Source organism: Amblyomma americanum, chromosome 11 (assembly GCF_052857255.1).
Source record: "Amblyomma americanum isolate KBUSLIRL-KWMA chromosome 11, ASM5285725v1, whole genome shotgun sequence".
Taxonomy (NCBI): domain Eukaryota; kingdom Metazoa; phylum Arthropoda; class Arachnida; order Ixodida; family Ixodidae; genus Amblyomma; species Amblyomma americanum.
This window is the reverse complement of record NC_135507.1, coordinates 14,267,297-14,283,838: the sequence shown is the minus strand read 5'-3', so window position 1 is coordinate 14,283,838 and position 16,542 is coordinate 14,267,297. Positions and strand designations below refer to the sequence as shown.

General features: G+C 46.8%; 2 protein-coding genes across 2 annotated transcripts in view; both read right to left on the bottom strand.

The window, feature by feature from the left end:
- Positions 1-1,437: 1,437 nt before the first annotated feature.
- Ada3 (transcriptional adaptor 3) lies at positions 1,438-7,999 on the bottom strand. Its single transcript, XM_077642299.1, has 5 exons — positions 7,341-7,999; positions 5,761-5,910; positions 4,614-4,795; positions 3,834-4,116; positions 1,438-2,093 (listed from the first exon to the last, which is right to left on the bottom strand). The coding sequence occupies exons 1-5, from the start codon at positions 7,674-7,676 to the stop codon at positions 1,806-1,808; spliced, it is 1,239 nt and encodes a 412-aa protein (XP_077498425.1). The 5' UTR covers positions 7,677-7,999; the 3' UTR covers positions 1,438-1,805.
- Positions 8,000-10,086: 2,087 nt separating this feature from the next.
- Positions 10,087-16,542, bottom strand: part of Sara (Smad anchor for receptor activation) — a 36,304-nt gene continuing 29,848 nt past the window's right edge. The window contains exon 15 of the mRNA XM_077643117.1: positions 10,087-13,693. Within this exon, the coding sequence (XP_077499243.1) occupies positions 13,426-13,693 (268 nt within the window). The 3' untranslated portion in view covers positions 10,087-13,425. The remainder of the gene's footprint in view (positions 13,694-16,542) is intronic.

Here is a 16,542-nt window from a genome sequence, read left to right as displayed (position 1 = left end):
CTCCTCCTACTAGGTTCAGCCGGGTTGAACCAACGCTAATTTTTTAATCTCATTTGCTTCCAAACGGTGTCACGCGTTCCAGGTGAGGTCGGCCAGGATGCAAAGAACGAGGACAAAAGTTGGCACAACTATGTTTACCGGCACTTTTTGCACACGACGAGCCACACAAATAAAAACTGTTATACACGAAGAAAACGAATACGGACACTGCAAGCACGCGCGAGCCAGGCCAAGAGCATGTGCGAGGGGTGCTTCAATCCTGTGTTCGAACGTGATAAAAAAAGTATCACTAAAAAAAGCACACTCCACGTTCCAAATGGATAAAAAGCTGATACGTTTCCATGATATGTTTCCAAGGATGGCTTCGAACCGGAGGCGAAACACAAAAGCTGCGTGTGTGCTGTACAATGTCCGTGCATGTTAAAGATCCAAAGGTGGTCAAAATTATTGACACCGCCGAGAAGTCAGTTACTGCGCCATTATGTTTCGACAAAACCACTTTTCTGAATATCTCGCAATTCTGGCGCCGACATCAGACGCACGCTGCTGCCAACTTCAAAAGTTAAGAGTCATGGTGGACACAAAAGGAGAGAACCCCCACTACACCCCCACCACCACAACATGCGGTAGTGGTGGGGCATGAGGCTATGCATTTGCACAGCAAGCAAATTAGACAAAAATTGGAGGAGACACTTAAAATCCGCCTAAACGGTATGACACGATAGCGTAATCGGTTAATTCCAATGTATGCAGAAGGTCATTCTCAAATTTACATTCACAGATCCCTAGAAGTCTTTATACCACTCCTAGCGCAGTGGTGCAGCAGTTAAGTGATGTGCCACTGCCCTGCGATGGCAGGTGTGCCCAGCGGTGGCCCTTCTGCGGCCCAGGCTGCTCTTCCCGAGCGGCCAATCATTAATTTGATTGGCACGTGCCACGGTGGGCAGTTTGCTCGCAATCAGGTGGGTAGGTTATGATGACATTGCAAGGTCACGTGATCTAGGAGGCCCACCTGCCTCCTGGGTTGTTCTCTGGAATCCACCAGCCAGAGCCATGGCCCTGATGTTTCGCTCACAACGCCGACAACAGATTTTCTCTAGAACGGGGCCTTTAACGCTGCCGCATTAAAAATGATAGCTGCGTGAATGAGAGGGCAAACAAGAAGCCAAGAAGACAATGCTAGCCATCTGCCTGTCCTTCGATCTAAATTAAGACATGACAAAGAACCGACAGCCCAGTTACCGAAATTCGCATTACATGGTATGAACTCTGTCACCTCTGTGATTTCTTCTGAGGATTCAGTTTCACAAGTGAAGAGTATGCTGACTAGAAACTTGTCGCATTGTTTTGAACGTCAGCAGATATTGGCAGGAATGAATAATACTACACATCAATACACCATAACACAAACTAAATGTACTAAGAATACAATAAAAATTAGTACAGAGGCATGACAGATTTTAATCCAAGTGCAAAGGGGTGGTACCATAACCCAATCCAAATGTGTTCATCCCAAACAGCAATGACAGAATGCACAACACAGCATTAAAGATGAAGAATGTTTTAAAATGTCCAAAGCAAGTACAAAGCTCACCACTAATGTGTGGCTAATGGTCACGGTCACATAAAAAAAAAAATGATGCTTCTAGCCGGGATGAACTCTGTCTTGCACCAGTAGAATGTGCATGTCTGTGGCATCTTTTGACAACTGAGAATCGAAATTTATGACAATGCAGCAGACATAACCGCACAGTTCAACCACTGGACACTGCAGTGCCTGCCACTACCAGTTCCTCCGACAACTTTCACCGTTGTGCTGAAGATGGCCGCTGCTTGAGGAGGGACTGCCTGTCACGCAGTGCTTTTGTGGCCAAGTCACGGTCCTTTTTGGATGGGGTCTTCTTACGCTGGCGCACTTGGGCCAGCCGTCGCCAGGCATCCAGGAGCTCGTGGTCAGCCACCCGCAGTCGACGATTCAATTCTTGCTGCGCCAGGCTCTCACGGGCTCGTCTCAGCAGCGCCGTGAGCTGTGATCCATTCCGACTGCTCACGCTCCGCAGCTCTGCCTGGCACCTTCTCAGCTCTGCTAAAACCTGGATTAACAGAATGTGGTTCCAATGATGCCTAAACATCTCATTACAGCTGTTGACTGTTCTTTTATTGATGAATATTCAGAGAACTGGGGTTACAGCAAGGTGCACGTTTCATCCACCTGTGCCAATATCAGGTTGTTAGTGCCACTAAAGGCTGGTAAGTCAATGCAGTTCCGATGCCCATAGTGCCCACTAAATGACCTACCATTCCCTATGACTCTTTCTGTCATCTTGAGGGTTATTTAAACTGCAAAGGGGCTTATTGGCCCTAAAAGGACCAGGCACTGAATGGCATTTGTCTGCCTGTCGGCAGTCGTTCTAGAGGCAGCAAGCAAAGCATGCTCAGCGATAGCACTTGATAGCACTTCCACTCCGGCATCAACAAATCTTCGTCGTTACACAACAAATAAGAATGCCCTAAGCATATTTTTAGATGCTTAGAGGAATGTGGAGGCAGTTAGGGCAGCCATATATCTTTAAATGACCCTTTAAGATGAAACAAAAATTGCAGACTGAAAATGAAACTTGCTTTTTTGAGGAAAGGAAATCGGGCAGTAACTGTCTCACATCTCGGTGGACACCCGAACCACACTGTAAGGAAGGGACAAAGGAAAGAGTGAAAGAGGAAAAGAAGAAAGAGGTGCCATGGGAATTATTCCACCACCTGGAGATCTTTAATGTGCACTCAGCACAGTGGTCTGTTCCCTCCATCAAAATGCGACAGCAGCACCCAAGTTCGAACCAGGGAACTCCGGCTCAGCAGGACCTAACCACTGAGCCACCGCGGCGGATAACTGACAATTTTAGTTTTTTGACAACTCGCCACAGAACTGCATTACCAGTATGTTTTTACTTTGTGAAAAAGAAGTTTTTTAGTGCAATACACTTATAACGGTCATTCCCCGCATTTAGCCGCTGCGTATTTGTTAGTATGTTTGTCTGAAGTCTGCTTTGTGGCGAGCTGCCCTCCGGGTAGTGGGTAACCAGCCAGGTATGTATGTATACAATATATGTATACATACTACCCACCAGGCACGTAGCCAGGAATAGTTTTCTGGAGGGGCCGAAGGTAATTTCTTCTGGCAAGGGAGGGGGCGGAAAACTGGTTTAGCACTGAGAACGGGGGAAGGATTAACTTGATTTTGGGGAGGGAGGCCAAGCCCCCCTCCCCCCCCTCCCTCTGGATAAGTGGCGACTGGCAAGTTCAAGTAATGTGTAGTCGCGAGAGGTTGCTTGGGAAGAGCAACTTGGGTTTCACAAGCCCTCCCAATGGCAGCATCTGCCATCGCAGGGCAGTGGAGCATCGCTTAACCACTGCACCATTGCGCCAGGACATGTACGAGGAATCCCAGGTAATGAATGCGAAGTAGAGTACAACCAATTCCCCATATATGAACATTAACCCGTTATCGCTATCCAAACAACTTCCAGCTGTGAACAATGGGTATGAACACTAGAACCAAAGTGAAAACCGAAGTGCTTTTTTTTTTTCAGCCCACTGATGTTCCTGCAAATCTTTTACTAACACTCATGCCTCAGTCCATCTTGCAGATCAGATAAAATTATCCTTAAGTGTGCCAGCATGAGTAGCTCAGATACTTGGCTCATTTTTCTAAGTGGTAAGAATGGGCTTATCTGTACTGAGCGTACACACGCAATGATGTGCCTAGCAGCACGAGTCAGTCAATGAACCTGAGATCACAACATCAGCTTGAGACAGGAAAAGGCTGTGCCTCTCACCTGATCATCAGGAGGGTCGGTCTCAGTAAGGAGGCCATGCTCGCGGAGCTCTCTGCGAACGCGCCGCTCCAGCTGTTGGGCGAGGCCGGGGCTGGGGCCCAGTGGGGGTCCCAGCTGGTTGTCCTCCAGGGGAGGACACAGCAGGTTCTCCTCCAGCAAGCATGAGACGAGTCGCTGCGTCAGGCTTCCAAGAGGCTCCCCACCCCCACTGCCCCCTTTGCTGTTGCCACCAGATGAGGGCGTGTCACAGTTGTTCAGGCTGCCACGCGTCTGCTGCGGTGACCTGTATGAATGCCAGACAGATACAAAGAGAGGTGCCTGAAACACAAAATAATCGGATATTTTCCGCAGGTTTTAATTTGATGAAACCGAAATGAGGTTCACAGCAAAGCTCAACGTGCCTGAAAGAACTCCTGTAACTGTTCACTCATGATTGCCATCATCTGTCATTATTTACTAATATATAGAAGTACACATCCATGCTCCACATATATGATTAACTACAAAACTAATTTTTATCATGAATTCTGGGTAATCATGAATTCTAAGTAATTCTGGGTTATTCGCTATTTGTGTGGCAACATAGGCTGCTGTGTGGGTGTAACACCATGTCATGCATGAAGAGGTTTGCATCAGGCCCAACAATGCATTCTCGCAGTTTTAATAAACAATGAAAAGGTACACCAGAGGCACTCTGCAGTATGTGGGTACAGACCGAATATGCGGCTATGACAACAATTACAATACAAATGCAGAGAAAGTAAAGGCAGCACCACATACCGTGCTCCCTGAGCCCCTCCTCCTGTGGCCCGTGCTCCTTGGGTCTGTTCTTCCTGGAGGTCTTCCTGCGCCCAGCGCTGAGCATAATGGCGGCCGAGAGGAGGCACCCGCTGGTACTCCGAGGCCTCTTCCTCCCTTGCACGCATCAGCTCTTCCAAGGCACGCACGTCGTCAGCAGTCACCTGTCAAGCACCCGTGGGCAAGACAACAGAACAACACTGCTGAGGCCGTTCAACCTCTTCGCAACTCCAAAACACAACGCATTGTGAAGAAACAGGAATCAGTTCAGTCTTCTTTTAGTTTACAAAACAAAGACTAACACAACTCCTAATTATTTCAGAGACTTTACTTCAGACTGCTTTGGCAGCCAAAAACAAAACTTATCATTTAGCTCACTAAGACTGGAGCACGGCAATGCTTCGCTCTCGTGAATTTCCAGCTCCTAAAAGCACTGTTGCACAGCGGTGAATACATCAGTCATTTGTATCAAAGGGCTACTGCACAGTCAATGATTTAGCCACTTTTTAGAATAAAAACCTTCTCTTTGCTTTGCAAGCTGCAATAAGCAAAGCTAAGATAGGTTGTGCTATCTTTAAGGCTCATGCTGCGTGAGAGCCATGAAATATGGCCACAAGCCATTGGCACTGTTATGTGCTGCACTGATGCTGGCAACTGAAGTGACAGTTTGGTGCTAACGAGAAATATGAATAACGGCACATACTAAACGCTATGTCGCCTTCAGTTTTCAAACTTTATACTTGCGGTCTGATAGCATCGAGAAGTCACCATGGCCACTTCTGGAAAGCAACAGCAACGCAACAATACCGCACAGAGGAATGGTACAGGCTGTCATAAGTGCTGTCCTCCCACTACCTTTCTTGTAAGCAGTGCAATATTTTTTCTGTTCTGCCCTCATGTCTTGAATTTTGAAACAAAAGTTTTCAAGGATGCAGCAGTGGTCACAGCAACATAGCTGGAGTTAAATACTATCACATAAGGCACTAAAATAATAGGCGCCTCGAACAGGGGCAGCCCATGGATGAAGGCTCTGAATAATGGTGCCATGGCCACAGGCAAGACACAAAATGGAGAAAATAGAGATAATAACCATGACATCCTTTAAATATACATGAAAAACAGTCACTACCTGGCCACAGTATGGCTCCAACGAAGCCCAGAAACGGTTAGGTGCATCATTACGTGACACTGATGGCCCTTCTTCAGTGGTGGAGCCCGTGGCCAGTGTGGATGAACTGGATGCAACTTGCTTGCGCGGGGGTCTGCCACCTGTAAAGACCTGAACACAAAACCAAGCATCGTATTTGGGAGTACCCAATGGAAAAAAATTGTAATATTAGTTTTTGAGGAAAGGAAATGGGGCAGTAATTGTCTCATATCTCAGTGAACACCCCAACTGCCCCATAAGGGAAGGGAGGAAGGTGGGAGTGAAAAAAGAAAGAGGTGCCCTAGTGGAGAGCTCCGACCACCTGGGGAATCTTAACATGCCCTGACATTGCACAGCACACAGGTGCCTTTTGCGTCTTGCCTCCATCGAAATGCAGCCACTCCGGCCGGATTCGAATTCAGGAACTCCAGCTCAGTAGCCGAGAGCTCTAAATACTGAGCCACCGCGGCGACGGCGCAGGTGGAAATGTGTTTGCGGTGCACCACAAACAGGGTCACTGTTCGGTTCTTTTTGAAGTTGGGAAACACAGCTACAAACAAAGCCTGACACAAAAAGAAAAGGGGCTAGGATGTTAGTGGCAGTGGTTTTGTGATGTAAAACACCACGGTTCCGTAAGAAAGTACAAACACCAAATTTTGAGGGGCATGCTTTCTTCTTTCAAATGATGTGGAAGACAATATGCACGGATCACAACATGTTATTTGCCTTTGGCCAGTAAATAATGTATAATTGAATTCCTTCTCTCTTGTTTCCGTTGCAACTTCATTTCAACAGCTGGGCGGGGGTTGTAATGTCATGTTCAGTACATGTCGCGTGAAGCATAAAAAAACTGATATAATCGCTGCTTATTTATTAATGGTCATGCGAACTTTTCAGGCAGGCTTAAGTGTTGTGCTGAATGAAAATGACAAAGCAGCCATTACATTGCAGTTTTTTTTATGCCTCAGGCGACCTGTACTGACCTTTGACGTCGCAGCCATTGCTTGGCTGTTGATTCACGTATACTAGCATCTTACACATCATTACAAAGAAAACACGCACCAAAAAATTAAGTGTCTACACTCCTGAAAGTGTCCTGTGTGTAAAGTTTTCTTTCTTTCATACCAGCCCCTTCCCGTCTGGCATGGGACGTCCTATAAAGGTAACGAATTAGATGACGCATAATGCTATTACTCTAGTGAAGAGCTTTGTGATTTGAAAAACGTGGACCATGGCTCTTTTGTCGCAATAAAACATAATTCCTTCACCCACCTCATCCAGGGATTTTTCTAGTGTGCTTGCAGCACGCGCACACGGGTCGAAAATGCTAACAAACTAACTGTCACCTTTGTTAACAGATTCAGAGCAAGAACAAGAAGGCGACAGGACGAAGCACTTCACCACAGCGCTTCGTTCTCGCGTTGTCAAAATCGATTGCCCAACTATCCCATCAACAAATCCTCTAAAACTGACCATCATTCCGCAGGCACAGCGTCCGTTCGAAAGAACCGCCCCGGGCTGCCAATCATTCCCCAGATTTCCCCATGCACGTGCGCATTTACCTTTCCACCATCCCTGAACTTCTTGGACGGCTTGCCGTCGGGCGACGCGCGACTGCGCTTTCCCGGCGCCGACGGTGTGCTCCCGCCAACGGGAATCTTTTTCTCCTGCCACGAGAGCAGCAGCTGCGTCTCGTGCGCCAGCCGCCGGCGCCGCTCGCACACCGACACGAGGAGAGTCTCGAGCTCCAACTGGAGAGGCTCCAGGTCCTCGAGGGAGAGCGTCGCGTCTCCCTGCGCGATCGCCGTGTAGCGCGGGCAGTCCTGAGCATGGTCTACCGGACTGACGTCCGGGAACTGCAGCGGACATTCTTCGGAACCCTTGCCTTTACCCTTCATGAGGGCGCTATGCAGCCCCGCTGCTGCGGCCGCTGTCTCCTCGGAGAGTCGGAGGAACGCGGAAGCGGTGATGCGGCGTCCCTTGAAACGCGGCCAGACCTAGCGACGCGAAGCACCACGCTACGAAGGCTTCGCTCACAGGGATCTAGCGTCAGTCAGGTGCGCAAGTTTTGTGCGATGAAAGGTCATGTCCATCCCCAGCACGATGTCTAACGTTGGCAAACAAGTATTGCGCGGTCGGAAACAGTGCCACTCGCGCTTTGCACGTCAAGCACTACCAAGCACAGCCACAGTTGCTGCCGCCATAACTAAACAAAACGCGTAGATAGACATACAGTAAACAAACAAGCATTGAAGTAGAGTAACAAGCAGCGCCGTCTAGCCGCCAAAATTCACCAAAATATTTTGTATATAACGAAAAAATGAATACAAATGTTTTTATAACCGTTTCTTAGAATAACACAAATTAGTTTTTGCATTAATGTGTTTTATGGTACAACCGAGAAAGTGCACGTACCCACTTTGTTCCACAAAGTAGCGGGAAATTTAAATTGCAAACATCGCGAAGACGATGCTCACCCGGCCTCATACTGCAAACTCTCAACTACAAACGCATTAGCAAAGCATGCTACACAAAGCTCCGCAACTCCATTCAGGCACTCTCCACATCCCACCCTCAGCTCAGCGTCGCCCAAACACACCCTCCACCAACGTCCCTTCTCAGCCCAGCTCGCCTGCATCTCCCCCGCCTACATCTCCTGTCCCAACTGCCGCTCTCACTACACCAAATATGTTTCAGTGCCCAGAGTAGCCCTCCAAACTCCCTCCCTCCTTTTCTCTTACCTGCTGTACCTGGCTGGCGTCGGGCCAAGTGAATGACGAGCGCGCCATATAGACTTCGCATAATAATTAGGAATGCACAGTATTCAGGATACATAAAAAGTTTGCAGTGAATCTAGCGAAGGCCCGCCCACATTCAGGACCGCTGAACAGAATTTCTCCGTGGCAAAAAAGTAGGCCATTTGTTCAAAACTTTTCGTGTTATCTAAATAAAAAGTTAATCATGGGGAAATTATGCGCCCAAGAATTTTGATGCCACTGGCTTGTTTGATTGTCAAACATTAAAAAGCTGATTTCGCTCACTGTCGTGATTGGCCAGCGGAGTAATGCAGGATGCCTCGAACAGCGTCTCACTTGCTGTTACGAACTTTTTTTTTTTTTTATGAGTATCCTACTAGTCTTCAGGACTTCCACCGAAGAGGTGGTGTCAGTGTTTGTGTTTAAACATTCTTTTCATCCTGCTCCCTTCATACGATCTGCAGTGTTGAGCAGCAAAAGATGGCAAAACAAAGAGAATGCAGTTTGCATCGGATTGGAAATAGACTCCTAGACGAACTCGGTTAAGACAAATTCTCGGATATAATGATCGATGCTTTGGTTCGTTTCCCGTAGGACTCACTGTAAAATAAACCCGCTTAAGAAGAACTTTCGTAGCGACCGATATAACCACGAGGACCCGGCGCAACAGCACTCGCGGGACGTCCGTGCGGCAGTGACACGGAAAGAAAAATACGTATAGAATGCTACTACGCAAGAAAAAAACACTTCCACAAGATGGCTTCAGCGCACCTTCGCGCAGTACCGCGGGGAAGTCGTCTTATGAGAACGCGCATTCTTGGGTGAAAGCTTTTATGCCGGCGACGAAAGGGCAGGCCACCATCGCGCGCGAGTTGGCTCCCACAGATTAGAAGGCAGGTATAAGCAAGTCCATCCACACGTTGACTTAGGGATTAAAAACCCCGCGGTCACATTTTCAACTGACGCTGCCTCGAAACACGCGTTATCGCGGCGCTGAGATGACCAGACATCGGCGCCGCGCACATTGTCTTGCGACGTACTGAAAGGCACATCACAGCTTTGCTGCAGGAGTGAGACAAGAGAGGGATGCGCGGCTACCCTTCTGGGCCCTTTCCAGGTGCTCAACGCAGGATAAAAAGCAAGGATAAAAAAATGCAAACACAAACAACAGCCACTGTGGGATGCAGCGAGAAAAAATAAACAGTGAAAATAGAAAACTGGGCCATGCCATTTTTCAAGTAGGATAACACGAGCTTGTTTCGTGCCCTCACTTTCCAGCTTGCCTCTTGCATGGAGCAACCATCTTTTCTCTGAAAGGCTATTTTATTCATTACTTACATGCAACGTATGCAGGGACACATCTAGCCTGCTTTTTTAGCAGCACTTTTTTTTAAGCCAAACTTCTGATAAACAAGTTTTCTGGCCCGTTCATCTTAAGTGGAGTGTACTGTATAAAATAAACAATATTTAACATGATTCCTACAGCATGACCTATAAATGCAATTCATGGCAAGATCATGCCGCAATTACAGCCCAATAGAGAGAGCAACAGTTAAAAGCAACACATTTATTGCAGTTCCAAAAACTACACGACAACACTGCTTTCGATTGCACTGAATATGCTGTCGAAGCCCGTCATGAGAAGCGATCATGACATGTGCACCAAACCTCCATGTAAGCACTGCTCGCATGGGTGAACAGCAACGTTCAGAGGTTGGAAGTTGAATCCACCCCTGCCAGGCGACAGCTGATCAAGTGTCAATGACAGTTTGCACTGGTGCAGCACGAGGCTTCTTTAATGAGCTGTCATACATCTGTACACTCTTGCAAAGGAACCAAGGCACTCAATTAAGACACAAAAGGAATCCAATACCTGTCACGGCATACCTAACCTTTCTATCGATAAACCTAGGGAAGTCAAATAGACACAATCGCGAAGTACAACCTTTCATACCTTGTCTAGGATGAAGTCTCACCTACGTACAATTGTGCACCCTGACCTTGTCAAGCAGGCATTCTTGTCTATCTACATGTGCCATTAGCTTACGAAGGAAAAAAAAAACTGAATCCTTTAGAAGGATGTTACGAACAGTTGACACACACCAAAGAATGTCAGTCTGTCAATCACAGCAACACATGTGAGTAATATTGCACACACAACTCTCACGTCATGCCCTCTCCCTAAGAAATAGTGAAAATATATAAGCTCTGAATAGCACACATGCAAGTTCATTGGGCTCCCATTTAGCACTTGTCAGAACTAAATGTTAAAAATGCAAAGCTCCAGAAACAACGAAGTGAGCACTATGTATATATAGTCGGGCAATTCTCCAGAAAGGGTTTCAAGACAGCATAAAAACCACGTAGAGTACATCCAGTTGACAGTACTACAACCTTTGAGTCCAGGCTTCTCGACGCTTGGTTGAAAGGAGGGTACAAACAGCCGAACTTATCCCCGATGTGCTTGCAATGTCTAAACACACAGGCGTAGTTTGTGCTTGACACACTAGTGGCAAAGCAATCAGGCTGTTCAGTCCTTTGGGTCAAGTTCGTGTGACATTGCGTCAAAAATCCACTGGTGACGAGGACAAAAGAACTGCGCTGGAGTACAGATCCAACCACAGAAGTAACAATGTGGTCATTGTTGAAGTGGCGACAGTTCCCTTTAGAGGCCATCTGTCCTACTGTGCGTCTGTTCTTGAACCTATGCTTTAATACCATGAGTTCCCAAAAGCGATAGATCGAAAAAATGCAGTTTATATGTATCTATACCGCTGCACTTTAGCCAGCAACACTTAAAAATCACTATGTTCACAAAAGATTCCACGGCAACTACCTACCTTTGAGAAGTCACACAAGAGCAAACTTTGAAGCTGAGCAAAAAAAAAGAAAGCTTTATCGCATATGTAAATACCTTCGAGACAGCTGTGTGACAAAATTAGGAAAGTTGCATAAACTTATTTGTTCACAATTATATGTGACTGCCTGGTTACAAGTAATTAATTCATAAGGTTCCAGTGTCTGTAGAAGGCGACTAAACAGAATAAATATCAAAGCAAGCAGGCACAGTGAAGAGAAGAAGCGGAACATTTGATGCTGCACGATGTAGTGCTGTGCACAACATTCTGCAGAGTCAGGATTAAATGCAGACAGACCAAACACACTTTTGCTTCCATCAGGCATCGATACGAGGTAACAAAAAAAAAAAGGCCATATGTAAGACAACCCCCATTACAACCCACACCCCAAAAGTGTCAGTGCTAATGCCAGGCACACGGTAAGTCCATACCTATGCGCCAACAACGTTGGCCCTGTAAGTTGAAGAACAAACAAAAAGATGAAGCTGTCTTTATTAACAACAGACAAATTTACAAAAACCTATTTACTGAACGTTAGTTTGATGGCAGTCCAGGCATGCATTGTCTGCTTGCTTCCTAAAGAGCGGTTTTCAAAACAAAAAGAAGGTTCAAAGCAACGCTGCTGAAACAAGTGTGCTAGTAAAAAGTGCCATTGCCTCCACCATCAGCAAAATTAGCACAATTTGGTTGCAGTGCCAACAGTGACAAGGACGGGTAATTCTCACTGAGATGAGAATTGTATCACAAACGTTTGGTCGTCTGTTCTCAGCCGAGGTTAATAAGCAAACTAAGCCAGCAGCGAAGGGCACACTTACTCTGTGGTCCACCTCAACTCCAAAACTCAGTGCACAAGAGTGCAATTTGTGCACTGCCTGTGTCAGCCCCTCGTAAACTAGAACCTCAAAACAATCCCGCTGCCCACATGACGCGCACACATTTCAAACCAGCATCTGCTACATCAACCCAAAGAATGCGAGCCCAAAACTTCCCAAGTGTCATGAGCCATTCCTAATAAAAATGGAATCTGCACATGAAGCCTAGAACAGTAACTCCATAGGCAACACCGGGGTTATCATTTCACCAGCACATTTCCTCACTGTTAGTAGACAGATGTGCAAGTCAGCAATTGGTGTCCGACACACAGTTGGCAGTCTGATAGACTTGTTCAGTTTAAAATGTTAGAAAGTAAAATCAACAACCAACCTATGCCACAGGTGACGACATTATTGCACACACTCTCTGTACTGCTACCTGCTCTTCTCTTAGCATGCTGTGCAATAGGCAGGAATTACAACACTGCAGTCAGTGCCTTTAAACTGTTCGGAGGAATCAGGCTGGCGTTCTCATCAGCGAGTCCACTTCTGCTGCGAAGAACTGCCCCTAAGCGGCGAGCTGCTGGGTCGGCACAACTCAAGTGAGCTTCTACAACTCTGAAAGCAGACCTAACCTTCCCATGTTGCAATGTTGACAACATTCTCTGCAGAGCACGAAATTAAGGCTGCTTCCTGCCAACTGCAACGTCTAGTGACAAGAAGAGGACACTTTTCCGAGTGCCTTGACAAGCCAGAACAGATCTCAAGTGGAAACAGGCTCAACACACCGACATGAGTAAGCAGAACTACCCTACGTTACGGACCTCACTGTACCATCCTCTACTTAGTGGTCAAAACTGAGCTCTCGTGAGTGTGGCGCAGTTTGTGGGAGCAAGCCTCCGCACCGGGTGACATGAAGAGTCAATGTACAAGCAGCAGACACCTAAAGCCATCTGGTGGTCAGGAACAAAAGCTGGCTACCTTAACACCAGCAAGTAAAGGTGCTTGTTCCATACAACTGGCCAGGAACGTGCTTCAACTGTAGCTGCTCCGATATCCTGCAGGCAAGTCAGCTAGCTATCTGCATGGTGAGCATAATCTGCACCATGACAGAAAAAATTCCTAGCCCAGGAGAAGCTATGGCGGCCTGCATGACTGGGGACAAGGCAGCTCTTTGAGCGGTCAGGGTTCGGTCGCCAGCAGAGCACACCGTCATTTTCTTCACTGGTATACGACGTGGAAGAGCATCTCGAGCTGCATGGGTTCCTGTGGTCCACTCAGGAGGGGCACCAGCGCACAGTCCAGCGGCTCCTGGCAGACAACCGGCAGCGGCTGGCCCTGTGCACCGGCTTCGTAGCCGACTTGGTCAGGGCCCAGCTGAGCACGCAGGCCAAGCGGGGAGAGCGGCTGCAACAGGACCAGGTGCGGCAGCAAGGCTTCGCAGAAGGCCCGTGCCAGGCCCTCGGCTGCACGTTGGGGGTCCTCGCATCTGCGATGTATTGACAATAAAAGGGGATGCAAAAGTCGCCACTTTAATGAATGCATAGCATCGACAGAGAATGTTGCAAAACTGGCATAGAACATCAATAAAGAATGCCAGGAGAGTGCCAACCAAGAACACTGCTAGACATTCAGCTCAATACCTCGGTTTTAAAGCCGCAAAGCTATGAAGTGTCCACTAAGAATGGAAGGACTGGCTTTAGCTGTCCTACAAACCAGTGTGTTGCAAAGATCAGTGCAAACTAATTTAACGAGAGAGTTAATTTGGCTAGTTGGTGACAGCTTGTGTGAAAAACACTGCAGAAAGAATAAAATGAATTACAAAATGCACAAATGGACTGAATCACAAGCAGAAATTTCTATGACCACTCGAGACGTATGTACACGAGAAACAACTGTGCATGCCATGAAAAATAAATAATTAAAAGCAAAACATCTGCACAAATGGCATACCATATTTACACGATAGTAAGTCGACCTTCCCATATCACATTTCAGAAAAAAACAAACAAACTTGGAGGTCGTTTAAACTTGGCCTTTAATAACAGAATGCGATAGCATTATCCTGTGGCCGCCGTTTATTGCCAGCCGCTATCGGCTGCTGCGCGTGGGCGTGTCAGTGGGCACATTCCGAAACAAAAATGTATTAGTCACTGGACTACCCAGCCACACTTGCACCACTGTCCTCACGGACGGCGCTGCCTTCACGGTCACTGCTGCGGTCCCACAACACGTCGTTCTAACGTCGTCGTGTAGCGAAATCTCACACTTCGTAAACAGCCACATCACGACATTGCCTGGAACAGATGAAAATTTTGCCTCGCTGCAGCTTCCTCGCCTGTATTACCCACTGCAAACATTGTACTGGCGGCCCGGTGCGCAGTTGTTCGTTTCTTCAGCGTAAAAAATGGCAGCGATCTTGAATGTAGCCGTGAATGAGTGCCGGTCGTTTACCAAATTCGGAGCACAAATGACAACTGACGAAGCACAACATTAAAAACTTGTGAAATGCGGCCGGCAGTAGTTAAGTGCATCAGAAGCAAAGATAAACTACACGTGAGCGGCGTCGGCTCTTCTGGCGGCTACCAACACTCCCCGGCGCCGCTGCAGTTCTCAGTGGCGGTGCCGCTGTGCTTGGAACAGCAGTCCTTACATCAACTACCGACGCTCCCTTGAGTGCCGAGTGTGCAGTTGAAAGTAAAAAAAAACCCTGGAGGACGCCTATTAAGAGTAGAATGCGAATGAATTATCGAGCTGCTGCCGCTTATCAGCAGCGGCAAGCTGCAGGTGAGGGGTGTTTGCTGCTTATCGACAGTCGCCATCGGCCACCGCGTGCGGGGAGAGGATGCCTGTCCTGCGCATTGACATAGCAACTGCTCAAGGCCACCAAGAGCGATGCGATGGAGCCGCACAGCAAAAATGAAAACACGCTCTAGCATCCCCGATATCTCGTTTGGCTTGCCTTTATTTATGGTGCCATGCTTTGGTTTCGTTTGTTAGTCGACCCCCTCACTTCGGATTTTCAAATTCCGAAAAATAGGTTGACTTACAATCGTGTAAATACAGTAATCATACACTCACCTCCAATCATTACATGCCACTTATTTATTTTTTTATCCTAAAAATGCACGAAATACACTCACTAACAAAGAAGGTATGACCCCTGCAATGCCCAGGCATTGAAAACGTCATATAAAGGTTATGAATTCCATGGATTTTTTCACAAATGGTCCTTTCACAATAGAAATTCAAAAATTTAGAAACTATGGTGTCCTGAGAAATAAATGATTACAGCATAATCGATTCTAGCTAATTTCGATTATATTTCTGAATATTCAAGGATAACTGCTACACCACTGGCATTAGCAAGAAAACGTACATACACACACACCATAATGTCTTTTCTCATACACCACTGCTTTAAGATTTTGGAATACCGTGCAGAACTAATATGCATGCTACAGTAGAATCTCGGCGATACGAATCTCACGGGGTCGCAAAAAAAATTGTATCATACGAAATTTTGCATCATCCAGACAAACAAAATTAATGTACCGCGTGATGCTGATATCTCGGGTACCCTTAACTGGTCTACCCACATAACGCGGTTAATTAACAATGTTAAAAAAAAACTCCCGGCTACCTTCATCGTAATTTACATCTAGCTTCACCAGCAGTTAAATTACTAGCTTATAAAACATTAATTGGCCCAAAGTTAGAATATGCATCAGCCATCTGGGGCCCCACTCAACTTAACCTAACCAACTATATTGAACTTGCTCAAAATCGTGCCATTCAATTCATCTACTCAAACTACTACTTATAATCAACCAGTGTTACTTCCCTCAAAAATAATGCATGCCTACCTAACCTCAAGCAACGCCGTATAGTTGCAAGTCTATGCTTGTATCACAAGATGTATCACAACTTTCCCCACAACTGTCCTATCCAGCCTGCTCATCGTTCTTCAGCCCGCACAAACCACCACAAGGCCGTTTACCCACCTCCTGCTCGCACCGTGACCCATCTTCACCCCTTCTTCATCCAAACATTGTGTGACTGGAACAGCCTTCCCACTAGTACCACCCTTCTTACAAACTCGGACCATTTCAAGAAAGCCATTGAAACAATGTTTTATTAACACCAGGTTGCTAGCCCACCCCTCATGTAAAACCCTCACCCAAGGGCCCTTGAGGTATCTGTAATAAAAAAAAAATTTTTAATTTGCAGAAGCATAGAAATCCATGTATGCAGATCTGCTTGCGGCTGAAGAGAGTTCTTCACGGCCATGCGGCCACACTACTCACGATGCATACCGCACAATTAGCGATTGCGATT

Coding starts and splice junctions, on each gene's coding strand:
- Ada3 (XM_077642299.1), bottom strand. CDS start 7,676: ATGAAGGGTAAAGGCAAGGGTTCCGAAGAATGTCCGCTGCAGTTCCCG. Junction 5,911..7,340: donor AGTTCAGGGATGGTGGAAAG/GTAAATGCGCAC, acceptor TTTTGTGTTCAG/GTCTTTACAGGTGGCAGACC. Junction 2,094..3,833: donor CCGACCCTCCTGATGATCAG/GTGAGAGGCACA, acceptor CTGTTAATCCAG/GTTTTAGCAGAGCTGAGAAG.